The 26,051-nt window shown below is 40.3% G+C and overlaps 1 protein-coding gene across 1 annotated transcript; it reads left to right on the top strand.

Annotated features, from left to right (window-relative positions):
* On the top strand, positions 5,024 to 25,364 carry LOC109717664 (NEDD8-conjugating enzyme Ubc12). The gene is made up of 6 exons (XM_020243534.1): positions 5,024 to 5,182; positions 5,964 to 6,076; positions 15,728 to 15,836; positions 16,129 to 16,207; positions 16,319 to 16,435; positions 24,931 to 25,364. The coding sequence occupies exons 2-6, from the start codon at positions 5,968 to 5,970 to the stop codon at positions 25,066 to 25,068; spliced, it is 552 nt and encodes a 183-aa protein (XP_020099123.1). The 5' UTR covers positions 5,024 to 5,182; positions 5,964 to 5,967; the 3' UTR covers positions 25,069 to 25,364.

The following is a 26,051-nucleotide window of genomic DNA, read 5'->3' as shown; positions in this document are numbered from 1 at the left end:
CTTATGGTTTGTCCTCATTCACGATTTGCAAAACGACGGGACGTTCGAGTCTATTCTTTATCCCCGGAGATGGAGTCGTCATAGGAAATTAGGATTAGGGTTAGACCGGAACCGTAACATATCGAATCCTCGACGAGTGAAACCGAACTTCCATCAAATTGACCGAAGTGTGGTTGTAGACAAGTCGTTAGGTCCGTTAATTATTCCGAACGCTTCGGAATACGCTGAATAGGTGGTTTGGACATGGGAGAGCATGCTGGGAAAATTCCAGGCCATTTCGTGCTGGAAATGCTCTCGGGGTCCGGACCCTTAGTGCAAGGTCCGGACCCCATACGCGAAAAACGCCAGAGTTGGCCAGACATTGCTGTGTGAGGGGGCTTGGTGCAATTGTGCCAAGTGAGAGTGTATATATGTTGGTGTTATGTGGTTTAGCCTCATTTCTCTCACACCAACAACACCTAAGAGAAAGCTCTCTTTCTCTCTCAGTTTCTACTCTCTCTCTTTTTCTCTCCTTCTCTCACTAGTGTTTGGTCCAATAGAGGGTTTTGGTGGAGAAGAAGCTTGCTTGGAGTGAAGCTAGCTCTTGTGCAAGGGTTTGAGGAGAAAAGCTTGAACTCAAGGTGAGTTCTCATGGTTTTGAGTTAGGGTTTGATTATTTCCTTCTAGTAGTTGCTTCTAGAGGATGTTATGGTGGGTTTGTCCCTGAATCTCCATGATTTTGGCGGTTATTTGGTAAAGATGGAAACCCTAGGGTTAGATTTAGGGTTTTGTGAACTATGAGATCTAACTAGGGTTTGATCTCTTGTAGCTCTAATTGATGGATAAACCGACGCGTTGGAACACTCGGTTTGAAATTTCGATGAGCCTACATCGAGACGTTGGAAAAAAATCCCATTTCGGCTTCGTTTGCCGTGAGTCGAAGAAATAAGCGACCATAAATAGCGAGACTTGAGTCGTAGTCTTCTAGCACTACTACGAGGTGGGTGGTGCTATCCGAAATCATCGAATTTCTCATTATGTCTATGTCGCCTTTTTGAGCATATATATGTATTATGACATTCATGCATGTAGGGTTATGATAATATGTGGTTATGGTTGGGAATCACTTGTATGCTTTCAAAATAGGTGAACATATGAATTGATAATGGACCATGAATATAGAAACCTTATACATGTATGAACTTGGATGCGGACTATGACATTAGTAAACAAAGGTGACATTGACATTAGAGGACATAATTGGCACCGAGGTTATGATATGCTAGACAAGGTAGAAACCTTATGAGCATTGTGGCATTAGTGGCTTGGCATCCTCAAAGTTGAGGATTGGATTATACTCACATTGGGTCTATACTTGAGCGTGGTAACTCATCCTCAAGCGGTGAGCTCCAGAGTGGTCACCAACTAGGTTGTAGCGGAATTCTCTCCAATAGACAGTCTCGTCGGGTTGTAGCGGAATTCTCCCCGATAGAAAGGGATTTGGTTTGTGAGTTGAGGTTAACCATGAGTTGACCAAGTGGATTGTGTAACGGCAAAGGTAAAAATGGCTTGCATGCATCATGAGCATCTTACTTGTTGTTCAGTTTATTTACAGGCATTGTAGTAGCATTAGTGTAGTTTGCTATTTATCTATTATTTCCTACTTATGCCTGAGTAGACCTAGTGGGCGAGCCGGCGGGGTCGGCGGCCGAACCCACTGAGAATTTTCTTTAGTTCTCACACCACTAATCTTGCAAATCCTAGCGCGAGTAGGGCAGTCGAGGATCGCGGCAAGGGCATCGCACCCTAGGTAGCGACTTACCGGGTTTAATTTTGTACCCTGTTGTATTCATATTTTGTATACCATGATGATGTATAAATGATGTAAATTATTATGGGGTTATGTGATGTAAAGTAGAAAAAGAATGTAATATGTTGAATGCTTGTATTTGGTTAAAAGAAATCAAATATCATGTGTGGGTGTAATAGCTAGTAGTACTTTCACTTGTGGTGGTTGATGCTTGCCCTCGTGCAAGCCATGTATACTTGAATTCTATCTCTGTATGAATTACTATACATGTTGTTGGTGGGTGGAGCCTAGGGCGGATAGGGAAGGTTATGTCCGTTTGGCGTCTGTTGGCGTGCCCGAAACGACCAAATTGGCGGTCGCGTGGCGTGACAAGAACTTTCCTAATGTTAGGATGTTTAATCACGTCCGTCCATCAAGAACGTGTCTAGATACATCCTAACAGTTGGATCGGTCATATCGTTATTAATCATTTTGAATAGATCAACTGTATCTTTATAGATTGTCTTGAATAAATGACATGGACCACATTCAACATTCTACCTATATATTAAAACTCAAAACTTTTGATTGCATCAATTTGTTGGAACTTAAAATATTTAAATATAGTCCATAGTGTGGTCTATGGTACACCATGCTATGCATTGCACTCTTAAAATGCATCACCGGAGGCATCTAATGAGCTAATGGGATACATGACAGCAAAAAAAATGTCTTCTACAGTGAGATAATTAAATTACTAAAATACCCTCATTATGTAAGAAAAGGATAGAAGTTATACCCTCATTGCAATAGCTACACCACATTATCTATGACCAACGAATTATATATCTTCTTTGAGAGAAAAATACAATAAAAATATTTTTCTAAAAATTATAATAAAATAAGTGAAGTCGAGAAAAATAATTTAATTGATTGGGACAGGCAATCTATCTATTATCTATTACATATAATGAATCCCCAGTTTTGTTATCCACGTGGCGGGGAGGGGGAAGGGGTGGCTGGGCCCAGACGTGTGCGGATGGGGGTGGGCCTAGCCCTTTATTTTATTTTTCATTTTAATTTTTCATTCTCTCAATTGATTTGGACTAGAAAATCGATATTTTATTTTTTATTTTAATTTTTCACTCTCTCCATTGGTTTGGACTGGGGAATCGGGCTTTTTTTTTTTACAGATAATGAATCCTTAGTTTTATTATCCATATGGCATTGATTTGGACTGGGGAATCGGACTTTTTTTTTTTACAAATAATGAATCCTCAGTTTTATTATCCATATGGCAGGGAGGGGGGAGAGAGAGGGCGACGGGGAGGTGGTGGGGTTCAGGGTAGGTATGAGACCTAGGAGGGTCCAGGTGTGACTTGTGAGGTCCAGTTGCCCAGCCCTTTATTTTATTTTTCAATCACTATCTTCAATGATTTAGACTAGAGAATCGGGTTCTTTATTTTTTTTTAATCCAATCTAATTCTTCTTTCTATTATTATAAAAATTTAAAATATATAATTATTTATACATGATTTTTAAATAGTTTAGATTGTATGCATTAAATATAAATTTTAGTTTTATAATATAATTAGATATAACTTGTGTAAAAAAAAATAAAAGAGAGATTCATGGAGTTTAAGTTAATTACTTATTTAATAAATTTAGTTGCGAAAATTATATGAAATAATACTAGCTAAATCTATAAAGTTAAACAATGCATTCAAATTTTGAAATCAAAGTATCAATGACTGACTCAAATCTAACATATAAAAAGGTTGGATAGTAAAAATAAAATTTTGAAAAGTTGGATAGCTAATTTAAAATCGTTCATAATTTAGAAAAGTTCTGTATTTTTTTTACTTTGATTTAATATCAAACTTCAATACCATATTTATAGTCTATATTTATAGTTTGATGAACGATCAATTTCACATTTAAAATATTTTAGAATATCCAAAATATAATTGTTAGACTTTTAATTTTAATAATTAGGCATTTTAAAATTTATTAGATAGTTTAACATATTCTTTTCTAGAATAAAATTACTAATTGAACAAAAACCGAGTGATGCTCAACTCTGTCTTCATGTGGAATAAAATTAAAATATAAAAGAGTAAATTACACTTTTGGTCCTCAAACTATAAGACGCATGACACTTTAGTTCTCGAATTTTAATAAGTTATATTTTCTTGCTAAAATTATAAGGCATATGATATTTTTAGTCTTCAAATTTTAATTAGTTATAAGTTTTTGCTTGAATTATAAGCTATATAATATTTTAATTCTCAACTTTTACTGCTGTTATAATATAATTTATTATTTTTATAATTTTTTTATATATTTTTGTTCTTACATTTTTTTATTACAATTGTTGCTGTTTATTCTTTAATTTTATTTATTTTTACGGAATCGATTAGTCATAATAGGCTGCCTACACTACTATTAATAAGGGTTAATTTCATACAAGTTTCTGCAAACATTGTCAATAGCAGATATATTTCTGCAAAGTTCAACTTTCATAAGTTATGCCTGCAAAAGCCCTAATGTATTCAGATATGTTCCTGCGTTAATATCCGTTAGAAAAATCTAGTTAACCACTGTTAAAATACTTAACCATGATTAGTTAATAAGGTAAAGTAACATTTTTACCCTTCTTCCTCTTCCTCTTCCTCTCCTGCTTCTTCTTCATATTCTCATTTTTCTCCTCCTTTTCTCCTCCTCCTTCTTCTTCTTCGTCGTCGTTGTCGATGATTTGATCGTCGTCGCTGTCGTGGTGCCCGCGTGGGCCGTTGTCACGGGCGCCTCCGACGGCATCGGCTGTGCCTTCGCCTTCGCCTTCTGCCTCTTCCTTGTCCTCGTTGGCCGCAACCCCGACTAGCTCCGCAAGCGCCGTCTCCGCCGCCGCCGTTCGGTCCCACAGCCCGAAAAGGAAGAGGAAGAGGAAGAGAAGAGGAAGAGAAAGAGGGTAAGGGCAAAATAGTTATTTCACAACTCTAATGTTAAAAAATTAATAGTTCTCTAACAAATCCTAACTATAAGAATATATCTGAATATATTAGAATTTTTACAAGAATAATTTATAAAAATTAAATTTTGCAAAAATATATTTTCTATTTATGGTGTTTGTAGGAACTCGTATGAAATTAATCCTATTAATAATGTGACTGCTTCCTGCTTACGCGTTTTCCGGAGGGGGGCTATCTTGGGATTTCAAGTTTACAGCCGAGACGCCGTGACGTCAAAATCCACCCCGCTATAATAATTGCAGTCGCAAACCGGTCGAAATCCATCTCCTACGTTGCCAATTTCACCGGCCCGCTCCTTTCTTCGTCTCTTTCTCTTTTAGCCTTCGAGCCCCGATCGCCCTCCCCGATCTTCGGCCAACGCCTCCGACGATCCCCGATTCCATCGGTACGTCTCTCCCTCTCTCCGATCTCCGCCGCCTCCGGTGGGCGACGATCTAGCCGTAAAACCCTAGCCCTAACCCAAACCGGAACCCTACTTAGCGCTTCTTCTGATCCTCTTTCTCGCCCCCGATCCCGTTGTCGTTCTCTTTTCCTCGTTTGATCTTGCCATGCTTGATAAAGTTGTGCTTTTTGATTATTCCTCAGTGGTATGCTTGTTTTTCGTTTGTGGTTTTCTCAAATCTGGTAATAGATGTTGATTCATGGCGCTTGTTAGGGCTAGTTTGGGCATGCGATCTCCAAAAGCATCGATTTTCCTGCTTTGGAGCTTCAGAAGAACTGGAAAGCATATTAGAGCTTGGCTTGTTCAACGAATTGTGATTGGGAAGTTCTCCTGAAGATGTTTGTCTACCGGAGTTTTCCATGGTCATTTTGTAGCATCGAATTGACAGACTTTTTTAGCTCTAAATCATGAAAGCAGGCGCATTTGGTGCATACATTCCCAATCATAGAATCAGAGAATGCGCTATTGAAGCCGAACATGGTTTACTGTATAACTGTACACTAGTTATGTTTGTAATGGATGAATTATTGACTGAAACAGTTTATATATGTAACGTCTATCTCTTTCTGTCCCATTCAAGAGGGATTAATGCTCTTTTTGGATATCCAGGGAAGTAGAGAAAAGGGAGACAATAAAGAGAGAAAAAAAGAAAAAAAAAGATTAATTTACCCATCTATTTATCTATCTATTGTGGTATTCATACATCCTTTTGATCTTTTTGCAGAACAATGATAAACCTTTTTAAAATAAAGGGACAGAAGAGGGAAGATGCAGCAAATGCCGCTGGAAGGGCTCCCATCAAGAAACAAAGTGCAGGGGAATTACGCCTGCATAAAGGTACACTATCGTAGAATTGTTAGCAATGCTCTTTGATGTTTAGATGCTACTAAAATCTTTGGGTCATGTATTTTCTATGATTCTATCTTTCATGGGACTTGTAGGGTCGGACTCATTGGCATTAGTTATTAACTAGTTGTTGCTCTAGGGATTATGAAACTAACCATTGTGGTGGCTTTTGTCATTTGTTTAGTGAATCATTTGTGCCATTAAAGTCCTCCAACCTTAAACACTAAACCCTATTAGGGTGTTGCAACGGATTTTCTTTTTATTTGTAGTTCAATGATTCAATATCCAATTTTGCTTTATAACACTGCATGTATGTAAATATGCAATATCTGGTTCAACAAGTTGATACCCTTATTCCTAATTTGGCGTGAACCACTGCTTTATAATGTTTTGTGCCCCACAAAATTGAAATACATTAAATGTTTGATTTCGGCTTTGAATATAAATTTGGAGAAATTTAAAGTTTATTTGTGATCCTTTATAATTCTTGTTATAGCATAAGAGGAGGGGAAGATCTTGCTTTATTTTGCAATGTAATTTTCCTTTTTTGTGATTGAGGATATATATTTTTGATTGCTGTTGCTTTGTGAAACGTAGTAAGGCATAAAAATGTTATCCAAGAAAGATAATTTATTTATGGTATGAAGGAGTTTTATTACTATGTAGATTATTTAGGTATGTCCTCTGGGTCTTTGCTTTACATTTCTTAGATTTTGATATAACGTATTCCTAAGATTTAAATTACTGTATGAAGTCATGTTAAGAAATGTTAGTGTAGCATTTGAAAATATTCTAGAATGCTTTTGTGGAGCTTTTTCATTGCCAAAGTATAGTGTTGATGACTGAGCTTAACCTCCAGAACTTTTAGGACTATATAGCTTCGTTTTATTTTAGTTCTCAAAGCTTCTCTTTGTACATATAAGATTCCACACCCTTACCAGTTGTTGATAGTCCTAGGATTTATTAGTTTTGACCGATCAAGTCTTAGTAGCACTTGTTGAAGCATGTTTCTAGTCATCAAGATTGCCAACGTGTTTGGGCAATTGGAAGGAATGAAATCCTCTTAAGGCATGGATTAAAGTGCTTATGATGTTGGGAAATATGTTTTGAAAAGATATAAACATTCCACGACTTTGGAAAATATGTTTTCAAAAGATAAAAACATCCTCATATGATCTACAACTATTTGTACTATACCTTTGTATGTTCCTTAACTAGTAAGTGATAAGTTGGAGGATATTTCTTGGTGGTCTCGCTCTATGTTTGTGGGACTGAACAATACTGTAGATGGAGGGGAAGACAAGCACTTTATTATAAAGGCATAAGTCAACTACATTGGTAATGGAAGACAGATTGCTATTAGTTGTGGTTTAGTTTAAGTTTAAAATGGCTCTGATGCGCAAGTTTAAAATGGCCCCTGTGCCTGAAGCCTTATTGTGCTCCAGACTTGAAAGGAGATTTGGCTGGTAGTCATTGATTTAGGGTTTTTTTCATTTTCCTAAAAGGCCCTAAATAGATTCTTGTAAATACTAAACTACTCTTATAGGCCAGATATCTAAGTCACGGACTCGGGGTAAAACTCCATGCGTCCCCGTCGGACTCACGTCCGACGCAGACGTGCCATGGATGCATGTCCATTTTGCGTCCCTTAAGAACAAAAATGAATAGGACATTCCAATTCATGTCCTTTTAAAATAAAATGGGAAAGGAGCGTTGTGAGCATTGCGAGGTGAGGCGTCGAATCTGTCGATACCCATTTAATAAGAGGGTAAAAATAAAAAAAGCTTGTATGAATTTGCATAAAAAATCCACAAGTTTTTAGCTTTTGCAAAACTAGGCTACTATTTTGAATTTTGCAGATTCGGTCCAAATTTTCAGAACACTGACCAAAATATCCTTATTCTCTTTTCTCTCCTTTCTTTTACGCTATTTTTTTTTTTTCTCTCCGACCCTTCACTACCTTTGCGACCTTTCTTGACGGCAACAGGGTGGCCCCTGCCTTCTCTTCCTCGCTTCTTTTCTTTACGTTCTTTTTTTTTCTCTCCGACTCACCTCCATCGCCTCCGCGGTCTTCTGCGACGGTAATGACGGTGGCGCCGCCTTCTCTTCCGATGCCGGCGTCGGAGGAGAAGGATTCAAAGCGAGTGCAGATGAGAGCGGAACGAATGGAGGCGATGAAGTCGTGGTCGAGATAGTGCTTGTTGCTCATGAGGGTGAGAACGAAAATGTCCCCGCGCTTCTCCAAAGAGCGCTTCCAGTGAGGGCGGTGGCTGCGATAGAGGGCGAGGGAGAGGCCGTGACAACAAAAAAATTATGAAAAAAAATCAGAATAATAGAAGATAAAAATAAAAAATATTTTTTTCCTACAGGGAAGACCAAAAATCATAGAAAAAGGAAGAAAAAGATGAAATTGTACTGTTAAAATAAAGTTACATTGTTTTAAAAAAATTTTGCATTGTTTTTATATGAAAGTTGAACTCTTTGAAATAAAAATGACCCTTTTTAGGCAAAAATTGCACTCTTTGGATAAAATTTACACCATCTCTTTCTTGTCCTCTTCTTCCTCCTCATTTTCCTCCATTTTCTCGTACTTTTTATACGTCCATCCTGGGCCGACGACGCGCGCTGTGGAGGCGGTGGAGAGTGCGGTGACGTCGAAGAATAGAGCGGCAAAGGTAGAAGTGGTGGCGGCCTGCCATGCCTTCGCCTCGCAAGAGGTGCGCGGGCGGTGGGTGCGCGAACGTGGGCGCGAACTCCCCGCCTTGCCTTTCCCTTCTGAGGGGTGCACGGGCAAGAGCACGACACGTCCTGCTGGTACTTCTTACTCGTGCCAGCGCACTCCCCGCCTAGCCTCTGCCCCCACCGATGCGTGGGGCGCAGTGGAGGGTAGAGGCGAGGTGGTGTCGTTGTGCTCCCCTCTGCCTCCACGCGCGTTGTTGACCCAGGATAGGCGTATAAAAAGTACGAGAAAACGGAGAGGAAGGAGGAGGAAGAAGAGAAAGAAAAATGGTGTAAATTTTACCAAAACAGTGCAAGTTTTACCTAAAAAGTGTAGCTCTCATCTCAAAGAGTATAAGTTTTGTCTCAAATAGTGCAGCTTTCATATAAAACAGTGTAAAAGTTTTTTAAAATAATATAACTTTATTTTAACAGTGCAATTTCATCTTTTTTTTCTATAATTTTTGGTCTTCCCTGTAGGAAAAAAATATTTTTTATTTTTATCTTTTATTATAATTTTTTTCCTCTCTATAATTTTTTTTGTTGTCACGACCTCTCTCTCCCCCTCTATCGTAGCCATTGCCCTCGCTGGAAGCGCTTTCGTTCTCACCCTCACGAGCAACAGGAAGCACTATCTCGGCCACGACTTCATCGCCTCCGCTCGTTTCGCTCTCATTCGCACTCGCTTTAAATGCTTCTCCTATGGCGCTGACATCGGAAGAGAAGGCGGCGCCGTTGTTACCGTCGCAAAAGACCTCGGAGGCGATGGCATACACAATATTAGATGGGAAATTTTTTGGCTTTTTGGGAAATGCATTTGGACTCTTTGAGGATGATTGAAATAAATCATGAATGGTGGAGAGCTTTTTTTCTTAAAATACATGAATTATCAATGAAAATCGTATTAACTTTTATCCTTATGAAAATATAGGAATATTTTCGCAAAATTAGTATTTTGTACCTAATAAATATATTTATTATATTAAAAAAAAGTATTTTATTAGCTGTGTCCTTGTCGTGTCCATGTCTGTATTTTTTGGAGCTACTGAGTTGTCATGTTCGAGTCGTGTCATGTTTTGTGTCTCGTATCCGTGTCCGTGATGCCTAGGCAAATATATATCTGCAGGGTATACATACAATATCTGTAATGTTTGAAGGGCCATTTGTTACGGACTTAGCATTTTTGTTCGCAAAGCCTGTGTGGCGCCCACCTTTCTTTGCAGAGATGGACAAGCCTTTGTCCCTGTTGCTAGCTCCGACCTTCACGTCCTACGACTAAGTATGCAAAGGGAAGTAACGAGAGAGAGAGAGGCAGAGGTTAACTCAAAAAACTAAGTACTCCACTACTTAGAAAAAGAGGATTTCAGCATCAGCATACATACACACTTTCTCTTGTGTGTCTTGGCTTTAGGCAAACCCTACTATTTATAGGCCTAAGGATACAATGAACCTAGCCACACAACACACCCACGAACTTACACAATAATGAGCCATAAATCCAAGAGTTGCAACCCTTGAGTTTCCCACAGCGGGTTGGATTCGAGCCTCCTTGACAATCCGGTTCAACCTGTTTTCGCTTGCGGAGTTGGGCTAGGGACCGGGCTGCGCAGAATTTTTTCTAAGTCCCTGACACCCTCCTTCACCTAATGCGTAGGCTTTCTTGTCGCGCGTTGCTTCTGGAACTCGTCGATGAGCGCTTGGTATTGCCAAAGTGTATCCGCTTTCTCCCAACTAGCATCGGCGTAGGGGAGATTCTTCCACTTCACAAAGTACTCAGGACTCGGCGGAACTCCACGGCGCCGAATGAATCGAGTGTCCAGGATGGACACTGCTTGTTTGTCAAACGAAGTCACCATGGTCGCAGGTGCTCGCTGCGACACACTGCGGCTCGAATCCTTCGCGTCTTCATGGTACAGCTTTAGCCTGCTGACATGAAAGACGGGGTGGATCTTGAGGTTCGCGGGCAGCTGCAGCTTGTAGTCCTTCTTGCCCACACGCTTGACGACGGTAAATGGGCCTTCGTACTGCGCGACAGTCCCTTGTGCACCTTCCGCAAGGCCTAGAACTGCTGCGGCTGAAACTTGACCATCATGTGGTCTCCCTCGGCAAACTCCCGAGGCTGCCGCTTTTCGTCAGCCCACTTCTTCATCCGTCGCGCTGCTTTCTCCAAGTTTGCTCTTGCAATTTCACCATTTTTCTGTAAGTTAGTGGTAAATTGAAGAGCAACTAAGCTGCGGAACTGCTCTCCTGCAGCAGCTGTATGAGGGGCGAGTGGCTGCCGCTCGATCGCCAACTTGAAGGCGCTGCAGCATGTAGACTCGCTGCGCCGCAAGTTGTAGGAAAACTGGGCGACATCAAGGTGATGCACCCAATCCTTTTGGTTGGCACTCACATAGTGTCGCAAGTACTCCAACAAAGCGTGCACCCGCTTCGTTTGCCCGTCCGTCTACGGATGAAAACTGGTGGAGAAGAGCAGCTAGGATCCCAAGATTTTGAACACCTCGGTCCAAAACTTACCAGTGAACCTGGGGTCGCGGTCGCTCACGATGCTCGTGGGGATCCCCCAAAGCTTGACGATGTGGCTGACGAAGAGGCGTGCCGCTTCTTTAGCCGTACAATCGGTCGGTGCAGCAATGAAGGTCCTGTACTTGGAAAAATGATCAACCACTACAAGAATAGACCCAAGCTCCCTTACTTTTGGCAAGGCGGAGATAAAATTCATAGAGGCTCTCCCACGGACGGCTAGGCACAGGTAAAGGCTCGAGGAGTCTGCCAGGTCGCTGGTGTTCAACTTTGTTTTGTTGACACACTAAGCTAGTTCGCATGTAGGCCTCAACGTCTTCGTGCATCCACGGCCAAAAGTAGGCGGCCTCGAGCAACGCCAAGGTTCGCTTCTGACCTGGGTGGCCCGCCCATTTGGAGTCATGGCACTCCTTGATGAGCTCGCGGTGAAGGTTGCCCCACTTGGGCACGTACACTCGTCGCCCCATGGTGAGGAGCAGCCCGTCACTCAGCTAAAACCTTTGCGTTTTGCCCTCCTTGACAAGCTGCACCAAATTTTGAGCGATAGGGTCCTCGTTGGATCCTGAACGAAGTCGATCGCGGAGCGTCCCGTGGAGCTGCCACATGGCTGCAAGTTCAGCCTTGCGTCTGAGAGCATCAATCACGCGGTTTTCCTTCCCGGGCTTATATTGCATCTCCATGTCGAACTCCGCCAAGAAGTCTTGCCACATTGCTTGCTTAGGCGAAAACTTCTTTTGCGATTAGAAGGAGCTCGTGGCAACATTGTCGTTGCGCACCACAAACTTGCTCCCAAGCAAATAGTGGCGCCAGGTTCGCAAGCAATGCACCACAGCGGTCATTTCCTTCTCTTGAACAGTGTAACGCCGCTCGGTGTCGTTGAGCTTGCGGCTCTCGTAGGTGATGGGGTGTCCATCCTGCATGAGGACACCGCCAATGGCAAAGTCAGAGGCATCAGTATGGACCTCAAAGGTGCGACTGCAATCGGATAGTTGCAGCACTGGATCCTCCGTCACCGCTCGCTTTAGGTCCTCAAATGCCTCTGCGCATTGAGAGGTCCAAACCTACGAGTGGTTTTTATTCAGCAGATCCGTCAACGGGGCTGCTCTCGCCGAGTATCCTGCAATAAAGCGGCGGTAATAGTTGACGAGCCCAAGGAAAGACTGCAACTCGAAAACCGTCGTTGGGGTCTCCCATTCGCAGATGGCTGGCACCTTCCGCTGGTCTATGCGAATTAGGCCTTGGCCTATCCAGTGGCTCAGGAAGTGCACCTCTTCCTTTGCGAATATGCACTTCTCCTTCACGAACAACTGGTTCTCCTGCAGCACTTGGAAGACGGTTCGCAAGTGCTCGATGTGCTCTTCCAAGGTGTTGCTGTATATCACGATGTCGTCGAGGTACACCACCACAAAGCGATCGATGTAGGAATGGAACAGCTTGTTCATGAGTGTGCAGAAGGTTGTTGGCGCGTTCGTCAAGTCGAACGGCAAACAAGGAACTCATAGGCCCCGTACCTTGTCACGTATGTGATCTTTTCCTCGTCTCCTTCCGCAATCTGCACTTAATAGTACCCAGAGCGAAGGTCGAGTTTGGTGAAGTACTTTGCTCTGCCCAATTGGTTGAAGAGATCTGCAACCAACTTAATAGGGTACTTGTTTTTAACAGTTATCTTGTTGAGCACTCTGTAATCGATACAACGCCGCAGGCTTCCGTCACCTTTCCGCTGGAACAAAATTGTTGCTCCATACGGTGCTTTCGACGGTTGAATGAAGCCCGCATCGAGGAGCTCCTTCAACTGCTTTTGCAGCTCCTCGAGCTCTGGCGGGGCCATTCCATATGGCGCTTTCGCTGGCAATTTGGCTCCTAGCTCAAGCTTGATAGTGTGATCCACCTCCCGCCTAGGTGGAAGTTGCTTAGGCAGCTCTTTCGGCATAACATCTTGGAAATCTGTCAAGACCGCCGCAATCTCTGTCGGAATGCCCTCCTTGAGGCCCTTGCCACTTACCTCGCGGATGGCCGCAAGGTAAGTCATCTCGCCACGGTTCACACCCCTTCGCAACTGCAAGGCAGAGAGGGTCTGGGCGCTTACCGTTTTCTCCTAGCTGGCTAGGACCATGCATGGGGCTGTCTCGTCCATGATGCTTAAGGCCCCAAGGTATGGCATCGGAACCGCTTTCGACGAAGCCAAGAAGTCTATACCTAGTATGACTTGGAAGTCGTTGATGGGTGCGGCGGTGAAGTTTGAGGTGCCTCTCCAACGTCCCACTGCAATGGCCACGCCCGCAACAGGTTGCGCCTCAAAATTGACGGCCTTGGTCCTGCTAGCATCCTTCTCAAGGGGAAGGCCTATCCGTTTGGCCTCCACTTCGGCAACAAAGTTGTGAGTGGCTCCCGTGTCCACCAATGCTCGTGTGGCCCTGCCGTTGAGGGTCACATCGATATACAGAAGCTCTTTGTTGAGGGGCTTGCTGCTGCTTGCCAGCCCCTGAACCGCGTTGACGAGCCTGAGCGTGCCTATCTTCGTCGGTTCCGCGTTGCCCTCGCCCTGCTCAGTTTGGACAGCATTCACCAACTTCTTCTTTGGGCAGTCCCTCGCCCAATGGTTCTCGCCACAGACGTAGCACGTCAATTTCTTCGGCGGCGGCATAGGACCCCTCTCTCGGCCCCTGCGCTCCTTCTGGTTGCGGCGGTCTTCTCCACCCTTGGCCTTGCTCGCTTTGGGTGCCTTGCTGCGAGATGGATCTGCCCGCTCGTACTCGGGCAGTTCCTCCACCAAGGCAATTGCGGAGGCCACGTCCTTGATGTCGCGCCCCACAAGCTCCTTGTTTGCCCAAGGTTGGAGCCCGTCGAGAAAGAAGAATAAGCGATCTTCCTCTGCCATGTTGGCGATGGACAACATCAACTTGGAGTATTCCTTGACATACTCCTTGAGCGTCCCAGTGTGTTTGAGCCGTCGTAATTGCTTTTTTGCAAGATATTCAACGTGCTCGGGTAGAACTGCGCCTTGAGGTCGCGCACAAAGTTCTCCCACGTCTTCAGGTTGCATTGGCCCTTCTCGGCTTCTGCAGAATGCCGACGCCACCACAGCATCGCGTCATCAGCAAGGTACATGGACGCAGCCTGGACTTTTTCCTCTTCATTGTCCAGTCGCAGCGCCTTGAAGTAGCGCTCTATGTGTCACAGAAAGTTGTCGATCTCCTTTTCGTCGAGGGTACCCCTGAAATTTTGAGGCTCAGGGACATACCTTTGAAATAGACTCTTTTTGCGGTTCATGCCCACGCGCTACCACTTTTTCAAGGATTGCCACTCTCGTCTTGAGGTCCTCGACCTCATCGACTCGAGCAACGAGCTTCTCAATCAGGTTCTTTCGCTCCTCGTCACGACTAGTCATGTTGCCCTGAAGCTTTTCGAGTTCGCTTCGAAAGGTCACCATGGCAGTAATGACGCTTTCCTCCATGCTGCAAACCTCGTCGTTAAAAGAGTTAAAGGAATCAGCTATTTCGGTGTACTTTTCATCTATTTTCGATATTATGTCCTCCAACAGCTCAAGGCGGTCCTCCAATGTCGCAGAATCCCTCGTAATTGCTCGCGGTTCTTTGCTCTTGCCCCACTTGGAGGGCTGCTTTGGAGGTTCACCCCCAGCGTCAATAACTCCCGCATCGGATGACGACATGGTTCCTCGCTCGAACCGGCTCTGATACCAACTGTCACGGACTTAGCGTTTTTGTTCGCAAAGCCCGTGCGGCGCCCACCTTTTTTCGCAAAGATGGACAAGCCTTTGTCCCTGTTGCTAGCCCCGACCTTCACGTCCTACGACTAAGTGTGCAAAGGGAAGTAACAAGAGAGAGAGAGAGGCAGAGGTTAACTCAAAAAACTAAGTACTCCACAACTTAGAAAAGAGAATTACAACATACATACACACTTTCTCTTGTGTGTCTTGGCTTTAGCCAAACCCCACTATTTATAGGCCTAAGGATACAATGAACCTAGCCACACAACACACCCACTAACTCATGCAATAATGAGCCATAAGCCCCAAGGTCACACCATAACTCTTGACAGTTTTGCAACCCTTGAGTTTCCCACAGCGGGCTAGATTCGGGCCTCCTTGACAACCCAGTTCAACCCGTTTTCGCTTGCGGAGTTGGGCCAGGGACCGGGCTGCGCAGAATTTTTTCTAAGTCCTTGACACATTGCTCCCCTGGTCTTTACATGACTTCATCCCTGCATAAATATAATTTTTTGGCAACTCTATTATGTTGTACTATTGCTGATCTTGTGTATTTCTGTTTTCAATGTTTTATAAGGTTTCTGCATGTTCTTAATTCAGCCTCTTAATTTCATTTTCCTTCAATATATGGTGCAAACACTTGTAGTTGACTGTTGATATTTTGTACTTTTCAGATATTAGTGAGCTTAACCTACCTAAGACCACAACCATTTCCTTTCCCAATGGAAAGGATGATCTAATGAACTTTGAGATCAGCATTCGGCCAGATGAAGGATATTACTTGTAAGTGTTCTTTAAACCTGTTACTAATTTTCCTTTGCCTTTTGTCGCATTGTAAACATAATTGGGGAATTCTTGATTTCCTATTTGTTCTTTTTGTGGATGCTTCAATCAGTTCCTATCTATTTATGTTTACTCCCTGTCCATATATCTGACCAAACTATTAAATTTAGTGTATTTTCTTGAATCTTAATGATGTAATGGCATCACTTTTAACATTTATCTGACTTCTTATCTGTGCTAGTCTATAACGTTTTGCTTGGATCTTATGTATTTTTGCCTCAATATTTTGTAGGGGTGGAACATTTATTTTCACTTTCCAAGTGTCTCCTTCCTATCCTCACGAGCCACCTAAGGTCAAGTGCAAGACTAAGGTATAACCTTCGGTTTGACTGTTTATTATTTGTTCTCTTGCTTCCCAATAGTGGCTCTAGCAGCTTTGATTTTCTGTTGTCAAATCTACTTAATAATAAGTATCCAAACAGGTTTACCACCCCAATATTGACTTGGAAGGGAATGTCTGCCTGAATATTTTGCGTGAAGATTGGAAGCCCGTCCTCAACATTAACACTATAATTTACGGCTTGAATCTTCTTTTTTCGGTACTTCTTTTTTTTTTTTCTGCTAAATTCATTTATCTGATAATGATCTTGATTACATTCTCTAGATTTAGCAGCATATTCCATTCTTTTCGTGTTGCCTTATCTACTATAGAGTCAAATCTTCGTCTTACATTTTTTCCTTTTTAATGTGAATCATGTAAGTTGTTATACCAAGTTTCATTTGTTCTATTACTTTGTGAAATAGTTGACATGAATGTTTATGTGTGAGGGCTTGTTTGACCTCACTAGAGGGTGTACCTTGATAAAGTTGTGTAAGACATGGTATTAGGATAATATAATTGGATGCTTTCTGCAGCAGAATAAAAAAAACGAATTGGAACTTTAATTTTTAAGATTCGGAATTTCTTTTCTGCTTTCCCCTGTAGCAGAAGCTTTGTATTTTCTTTTTGACAAACGCTTTACTAGATTACTGCTGCTAAAAGTAGATGCAGGAAAGGCGCCAAACAGGCCCTAAGCATTTTGAACCTTGTGTTTTACAATTCAGGAAATCATCACCAATTCATCACATCCACAATCACTTCTTTTGTTGATTAAGATCTGATGATCTTGTAACCATATATCACCTCGATACTTGCTCTTTTAGGTTTTGGATACACTATATTATACAGTATGTCTGTATAGAATGCTAGTTTGTCATTTAAATTGCTAAATTCTAAATGGTCATCACTCGATTAATTTTTACATTTGTGTTGGTTCAACAAAATATGAACTTCAAGCGAAAGAGTGTGCTGCAATGCATCATATGGGAATTGAAGTGAAAGGGTGGATTACAAATGCATGTCACTTTAATGGGTCCAGGGCAAATGCATCCCACCATTGCACTTAATGTGAGGGGGTGTATTAGAATGGATCACTAAAATTCAAGTGAACAAATATATTTTGATATTCGACAATAAGATGGTTTTTAAAGTTTGAAGTGGCTATACTGCTTTGCTTGAATATTCTCAACTTTTTGCTAGCAAGTAACCTGTGCAAATGCATGGTTTTGGAATCTTGCTTGTTTTGTTGCTATATTTAGGATAGCTTAAAAAAAAATTAGTAGTGTTAGCTTAGAAAATTAATTATTTTCTATTATGTATTCTAAACTATTGTTTTGCTAGGTTGGTTAATAGTACACACTACATGATAACTTACAGAAGGACCTCATGCTAAGACTATTATCATTGTCATTATTCATGGGGTCAATAGCAATTCCAGACCAAACTCTTATTTCTCTACCAAAAGTTGGCTACTTTCATATCCAAGATAATTTAAGTAATATAATATGATTAACCACATTTTTTAGTTTCGTATGCCTTACATAACCTCATTTGAAGCCATGTACCTAAAATGTTGATTTGAAATCTATTGAGAATTTTTCTTTCATGGAAAAGATTTTGTTTCTAAGTGATATGATTGAAAATACGAAATTATTAGAGTGAAAAATTTAAACTCTTGTGAAACTTACAGAATGATATAACTTCCTCCTACTAAGATTGTCAAAATTATAAATTTTATTATAGTACTTTGAATAAAAAATTCTAACTCTCATGCTTTGTCACGGAAGCCTAATCAGATGCGCGACCTGCCATGTGGAGAGAGTTTTTCTTGTACGTGCATGGTGTCGGAGCACGAAGCACCTGTTACAAATACAAAGAGTTCCTGAACAATATAATTTCAACTTTTGAGAAGCTTTTAAAGTTCATGAAACACGGCAGTTTCAAATACATCTAAAATGAACTATATGTTTAGTTACATTTTCATCTTTCTAAAAGGTTACATTTCCCAAAGTTCCAAAATGCAAAAACGGGGGGCTATCCAAAGTAGGCTGATCGACACGTGTCCTCACTCTATGTTGCACTATCTCACCCAATGCACTTGAAAGACAGTAGGGTGAGAAACTTATAAAGTTTTCCAGTGGGCGCAGCACACCGACAAGGTCAAGCTGTCCTGACCAGGACAACATGAACAACAGTATTGTAGGGTATGAAAACAACTGATAAGCAACAGTATGCATCATATGTTAGGCTCTATTTTAAATAACACTCCTGGCAGCCGCTGTGGCGGATTTGCATTGTCTCTGCTATGCTTTTTTGCATAGCGTGTCTTTATGGTAATTTGGAACAAAGCAGGCCAATATTGCTGGTTTCGCCTGGGATGGCGGCCGCCATGAAGTGGTGAAAAAACGGCCGCCATGTGCCAATGGGCAAGGAATTAAGTGCCGTGGCATGGGGTTGTGCTGGAAACTTACCGGCACGGTATGGCATGGTGCGTGCCGGGCCATGCCAATGAGTGCCGGTCAAAAAAATTTATGTGTACCAACACGTAATGGCATGAAATAATTATTTTCTTTAGCAATAAAATATGCCAATTATTTATTATGTATTTTTATCAAATCTTTTAAGCTTTATTGAGAAAATTACTTACTAATTTCAAGAATAAAGGGTTTTGAGTTGTGCCATCGGCACGGGGGTTGTATCGTGCTGATATCTTGTTGGTACGATGCGGCATGGTGGATATGGCCCGTGCCGATGGGCACTTTAATCCTTACCAATGGGTTTAACATTCGTTTTTTAAATCGATCTTAAGACTCAATATCTTCCTTCTCTTCTTTTTCTTCCTTTTCTTCTTCTTTTTCTTTCTTCTTCTTCGTCGTCTTCTTCTTCTTCTCTAATTTTCTTCTTTTTCTTCTTCTCTGGTGTTGTTGTTATTGTTCGTCTCTGTTTTTTCTTATACTCTGTTTTGCTTCTTCTTTGTTCTTCTTCTTCTTCTTCTGCTTCTTCTTCTTCTTTGTGTAATGATGATGACAATTGAAATGTTGAAGTTTAATTACATACATCTTTACTCTTTTAATTTGTCTTTTGATACTATGTCAAACTTTTTAACTTTTTGTGATCTTCATTTAGCTACAACCATTTGTTATTATTGTTAAGGACCTTATGCTTTCTTATTATCCTTTTGTGTAGTTGGTTGACTAGTAAACTAGTAATAAATTAGTAATATATAATATTAAAAAAATCAAGTCCACCATGTGCATATAGTGACTGCCATGTTGTCGGCTATTCGCTGTCTTCTTCTAAAAACATAAAAGTGGTGATAAAGATAACTATATTGTTTATAATTTAGAAATATTGGAATAAAAGTGAAAAGAAATCAAGTCAATAGAGTAGACAATTCTAGGTAAAAGAGCTAGCACTGTTACCTTTACTTTCCCCGAATTGAGCAATCATCCTACCTGTCGATCAAGGATGGAAACTATTATATAAGAAGGGGAAAAAAGGGTAGATACTTTTTTTGTACCAGAATGGGGAATGGGAGTGAATAATCTATCTTCCCGTCATGTTCTGAGAGAGACACAGAGAGAGCCATCTCGAGGACTGAAACAGTGGAATTTTTGTTATATGGGATTCACCATATGAGATGAAGCTATTGTAGAAAGGAAGGAGGCCAAACATAAAAAAATGTTGTAAAAATTAATAAAGAAAAATTAGTGAGAAAAGCGACAATTTGATAGGGTCTTCAGAAATAACACTCCAAGTAAAACTTTGGTGTGCATGCCACTCATCATTCATTAATTAGAAAGTATATTGACTTGGTAACTGACATCTATGCCCTGTATAATAACAAATATCTCAAAGATCAAACTTTGGGAAGAATCTAGGTTTGGCTACTGAGATCTAAGATCTAATATTTGGTAATTAAGTGTAACAACTAAGGAATGCCACTCATGCTCCTCAATTTCTTCCAGCCATAGTTAATTGCCAATTAAATTGTATAGTAACTAAGGAGAAATGATCTGTTAACACTACTGAAGTTAAACCTTCCAACACTTAATATAAAATGTATTAAATAATCATTCATAAGATTGGTTGAAAAAATGAAAAAAATGCATTATATGTATATAAGGTTGCAAGTAAATAATCATTTAGATATGTTTAATGTTTAATGTTTGATTACTGTGCGGCAAGTAAATAATCATTTAGATATGTTTAATGTTTGATTTTGTATGCTGGCACGGCCTCTCTGATGCTGGGATGGCTAATTGACCCAAGAACTAACCTAGCTTGGCAGACTGTTTGTAGCAACTGCTATGCAAATTTATAGCATGGTAATTACATTGTTATTTTTGTTATCTAAGAGACTTCTGTGCGTATAAAATGCGAAATTTTTATTTTGCAATGCATTTATAATAAGATTTTGTCGTCTTTGCCGCACAGTAATCTCAACAAAAGAAAGCTATTAATAGATTGATGATGGTGAAGAAAAGACCCTGTAAATCACCATCCCTTTAAAAGGTTCAGGTTGGAAGATGAAAAAGAATTATTTAATTTGATCCCTAGATATTGTGTGCTTGAGGGATTTTACACCCAAAAAATAGTTAGCTTCAGAAGGTGCTGGTGACTCCAAGCTTAGCATATACCTTCCGAACAGGAATTTGGGTTGCTGTATGGTTGCTACAAATCTGAATACATTGTATATATGGAGAACTTTGAATAATCCCCTGTCATAGCCCAGTTTTGTTGGCAGCTTGTGGTTCGGACTTTGGCACTTACTACCTCAAGTCTGGTTTTTTCTTGGAATTTGCCTTTAAGTGTCATTAAGCTAATTATGTGACAATTATGTGGCTTCTTAAAAATGCTGTAAATAAGAATCCAATTGCGTAATCTTATTTATCCATCTTGATTCCAGCAGTTTAATGTGTCACCTGCTTCTTTAAGTAATCTTTTAATGCAAGCTCTAAGAACAAACTTCAACCTTAACCTAAGGTGCTTCTTTTAGTAATCTCTCCCATCCTTTGCTTACCTATGTGATGAATCATAAAATGGGCCTGGACCTCGTATGGTAAAGTTGCCCCCAAATCTTCATCAGCTTGTGCCAGGTTTAGACCTGCCATTGCTTGGTCTTTTTTCTGTTTGAAATCATGGTTTTTAACATTCTGTCGGTTATCTTTATCTTCGGTTTCTTATCAGCTTACATAGAATCATGATTCTGTTTTATTTCTATGTTATGGGTTCATTTTCACAAATGCATATATTTGTAAGTCATGTTGGTCGAGAAATGAAAGACAACTGTCATTTCACTCCGTCACTGTTGCCATCTTTCTCCTAAGCTTTGGGAAAGTAGGTAGAGTACTACATCCTCTAATTTATCTTAGCATGCATGGCAAGTTCCTCTATTGTCAGATTTTTCTTGATTGGAACGGAGATTGATTTTCTATTGATAACTAGGGGAATTTAGTTGACTTATTTGGAATGTTCTTTTTAATTTGCTCAATGTGCGATCATGATTCTGCTTCTTTGATGTGCATACTTCTTGTGGGTGTGCCTTGATGGTGCATACATAATATGATATAATTATTGCTGCTTTTATTTGCAGTAAAGAATGGTAGTTTTGTGCATCGATTTATTCAATTTCATGACTATTAGTACATTCATGAGTCTACCAGTAGCTATCCTCTGATATTAGGTGCTGTTTGGTCCTTTTGAGTGCTTAGTTGGTAGTGTGCCATTCTATTTCAATTTGGTTGTTGAGCGAAGTTACGTGGTTGTCTATATAGATGCAGTGCTATGTTGCATAGACATGGATACTTGATACGGATAAAACACAATGCCCATGCTACGATACAATAAATTTTCAAAACATGGGATATGATACAAAGGGGTATATGATTAAAATATATAATTTTATTTTATGGTAATTATGTAATAATGCATTGAAAGTTATTGGTTTATGGAAATACAAAGCAATAACTTGACAGGGCAAAAGTAGACGGTTATTGACTATTTTTGTTCTATAATGAATTAATAACTTATGCGTCCAAGTTGATTAGAAAATGATCTGACCAAAATCAATTTATGAATGATCATCCCCTATCCAGCCATCTCCTTTCGTATCGCTCCTGTCTGTCCTGCATATACCCTGCATATCCTGCCACATTTTGCATTTTATGCAAATACCGATACTTTGTGGCCGTTTCTGACATTTATTGACTTTGTAACGACTCAACCCGCTAGCAATAATAACTCGTTGGACGCAAACCCCACCGGCCCAATATGCTTAAGCCTAGTTATTATTATTAGGGTGTGTAACCTTACATTCCAAATTAGAATCCTTTTCCCATCCGATGTAGGACTATTAGGGTGTTACAGACTCCCCCGTTTAGATCTTGACGTCCTCGTCAAGTCCAAACCCGAACCACAGACAAATAGACCAGATTACCAGGCAGTGTGAGATTTTAGAGGTGCTCCTATGAGTTTAAGAGGTGGCTCTTATCAAATCCGTGGTGCAGCACTTTGCCCCGTATAGCACTTAGCTCTGGGGATGTCAATGGGTGTGGATACTCGAAATTTTATCCGAACCCGAACCGGAATGAAACGGATATATCCGATGGATATGGATATGGATTCGGATATGGATATAAAAAATAGAAACCTGATATGGATTTGGATATGGATTTTGATTGTACCCGACCCGAACCCGAACCCGGCTCGAACCCGACCCGAACCCGAATTTATTTTGTATTATATATAATATATATAAAAAAATTTGATGTTATATTTGAATTTGTATTTTAAAAATTTAGATTTAATATAATATATTTTGAAATATTGAAAAAAGAAATAATTGTTTTGGGTTCAAATTTTCGGGTTCGGGTTCGGGTTCGGGTTTGGATTTTTGGTCAGGTTCGGGTTTGGATATGGATTTTTAAAATCCATCGGGTTCGGGTTCGGGTTCGGGTCTCGGGTTTGGAGTTGGGTTCGGGTTCGGGTTTTTAAAAATCCGCCCCGAATCCGACCCGTTGACATCTCTACTTAGCTCTCATATGTCCGGCTGGTATTTGGCTCTGATACCAAATGTAACGATCCGACCCGCTAATAATAATACCTCGTTGTACTCAAACCGTTGGCTCAAAATGCTTAAACTCAGTTATTATTATTAAGGTGTGTGGCCTTATATTCTAAATCAGAATCTCTTTTCCATCCGGCGTGGGACTATTGGGGTGTTACAGAATGTGTATCGGGTGTGTCTATATTCGATATGTATTGTATATTGCTATGTCATGTAATGTGCAGTCTCCATGTATTCTGGTAGTGTTTGTTTGGATTTTAACTGTTCTATTTGGCAACATGACTGTTTTTGGATTAGCCTCTTTAGTTTAGGGATATGTCGGTCTAATTAGTTACTATTTGTCTTGAATTTTGATCCCTTAGTTTTAAGAACATGAGGACTGTTTTGGGTTTTCGGATGCTTACTGGGACCAAACTTAGCATGTATCGGCTTAGGCACAAGTATTTAGCTAGTCCAAAAAGCAAAGGCGCTAGTACTTGGGCTTCTTTTGATTGAGGTTAAAGCTGACATAAATGATTGCTGAACTTGGAGGCTTCGATGCATTTACATGATTTCAAGCTCGAAAATAAATTCCCTAAGTGCTTAATCAATCCCAATAGGAAATGAAGACATTAGCACTTGAAGAGTATGTAGCCAGTTCAGAAGGAAATGGCTAAACACTGTGATCTGTCTAATGCTAGCTTAAGTAAACATTAGTATTTGAAATAAAAGCTTCAATTTAAGTCCAGCAAATTGAAGGCAATCTCCTTTTTCTCAACCTCTATATCTTTTACTTTGAAATTAATTATTTACTATTGCATAACCCATCTTATTAAGTTAATAGGAACTCTGAGACCACTGCTCTCGTTCACTTATTTCATTGACAATAGCAAATTTAGAAGGAAAATGTAGTTCATTAAGTAAAAATATTTGCAGCAATTGAGTATATTGCTTTCTCTCACATTTTTACTGAGTGTTTCATGCTACAGTTTGCTTTTTTTTTTTTACATCAAAAGATCTGTTCTGTCCCATTTATGTTTTTGGTAGCATCTGAGCACAGATATATTGTCATTTCTTTCAAGCGCCAGAATTATAGCTGCATTACTACTTTAAGCAAAATATATTTGATTAGTTATTGTATGCACGACCTTGCCATATTGTCTTTTCAGATCAAATTCTCTTTACATTTTTTTTTTATAAGTAAAAATATACTGTAAGCCCCTCAACTATTTACCATTTTAAAATAGGCCAATCAACTTTTATCTTCTATCGACTATTCAACTTTTGCTTGTTTTGGTTTGTACTCTTTCTGTTAGTTGAATTGGGGATTTCATTAAATATTACTACCCATTAGTTATTGGCTATCCGCAGTTCTACCGGTTAAGAAGTGGACAGAGTTTTTAAATTTAATGAAACTGCTACTGTTAAGTTCAATGGAATTCCTAATTGAACTAAAATAAACGAAACAAAGTGAGAGAAAATTGATGGTTTGTCAGCTTGAAAGGTAAAGCTCCAGGGGCTCTATTTCAAATGACGAACACTGAGGAAGTCTACGGACATCTCTTCTGTCACTTTTATGAACGAACTTTAACTTTTCATGTAAATTTTTACATGATAGAGAATTGAAGATGCTAATTCTAATTTTACCTTTTCTGTTTTATCTGCAGCAACCGAACGATGAGGACCCCTTGAATCATGATGCTGCTGCCGTCCTACGCGACAACCCTAGGATGTTTGAAGCAAATGTGAGAAGGGCGATGGCCGGGGGCTATGTTGGCCAAATCTACTTCCCTAGGTGCATATAATGGTGCCCGTCGATCAGTGTGCCTTCATTCGCCACTCCTTCAACATTGTTGGCCCCAAAAAAACATTGGATTTCACTTTAAATTGTCTTTACCGAATTTCTGGGCTTGTATTGTTTCATGGTGTAAATACCTTTGAAATGAGCTAGTATGTCCTGTGTTGTTATTAACATATCGTATGCTATCGGTTGGTATCTTGGCTCTGTTGTAAATCGCCAACTTTTGGTTGCTCTCGCACAATGAGGGACAAACGACATGCCTATATTTATGCCTTTTAGACTCTTATGCTACTTTATGCCTCTGTTCATTTTCATTTCACTCTTTCATTCTTTCTATTTTATGGATCGCCCCGATGTTTGCCTAAGCTTCAACCGGTGTTTTTGGTGTTTGAACGGTGAGTACTAGTGTCGCAATAAAGCTTGTTTTATGTGAGAGATTAACAAGACATTTTAAGTCATTTGGGTAAATTATAAATCTTTGTTGAACCATTCTGCATTAGCCACATTAAGTTCCAGCGTTTATCTCTCCGCCTGGCATGGACAATTAAATACCAGTCTCCATTGTTAAATCTGTACCTGCTGGGGAACTGAGTGCTGCTTAAGGCTGTAACCTAATAAGAATACTTGTGATTAACTATTCTGACTAGTAGTACTAGACTACTAGGTCAGGAGTGGAAAATTTTTAGTTTAGTTTAGGGCGCATTAGATCATTCTCTACTTTTTGGGTCTTATGATGTGTCTAAATCAGTTGTTCCCTAGGTCTGATGCTTTATGTTGTGGTTTTTTTATTTTTCCAGCCTAATTTCTTCTCTCTCACACCTATAAAAGTATTTGGTTATAGTTATGTCATTACGTATAGCGCTGCTTTTCTACTTTGATTTGTCCTAATTGTTTGTTGAATCGTTGGCTGTCATTGTTGCGTGCTGTGTTCGAGCACGCACCGCCGTCGTTGGCTGTAGCGGAGATGTGTGCAGTAGCGATGTGCGA

Source organism: Ananas comosus, linkage group 11 (assembly GCF_001540865.1).
Source record: "Ananas comosus cultivar F153 linkage group 11, ASM154086v1, whole genome shotgun sequence".
Classification (NCBI taxonomy): domain Eukaryota; kingdom Viridiplantae; phylum Streptophyta; class Magnoliopsida; order Poales; family Bromeliaceae; genus Ananas; species Ananas comosus.
Note: the sequence above shows the minus strand (reverse complement) of the source record. Positions and strands in the feature narration are given on the sequence as shown.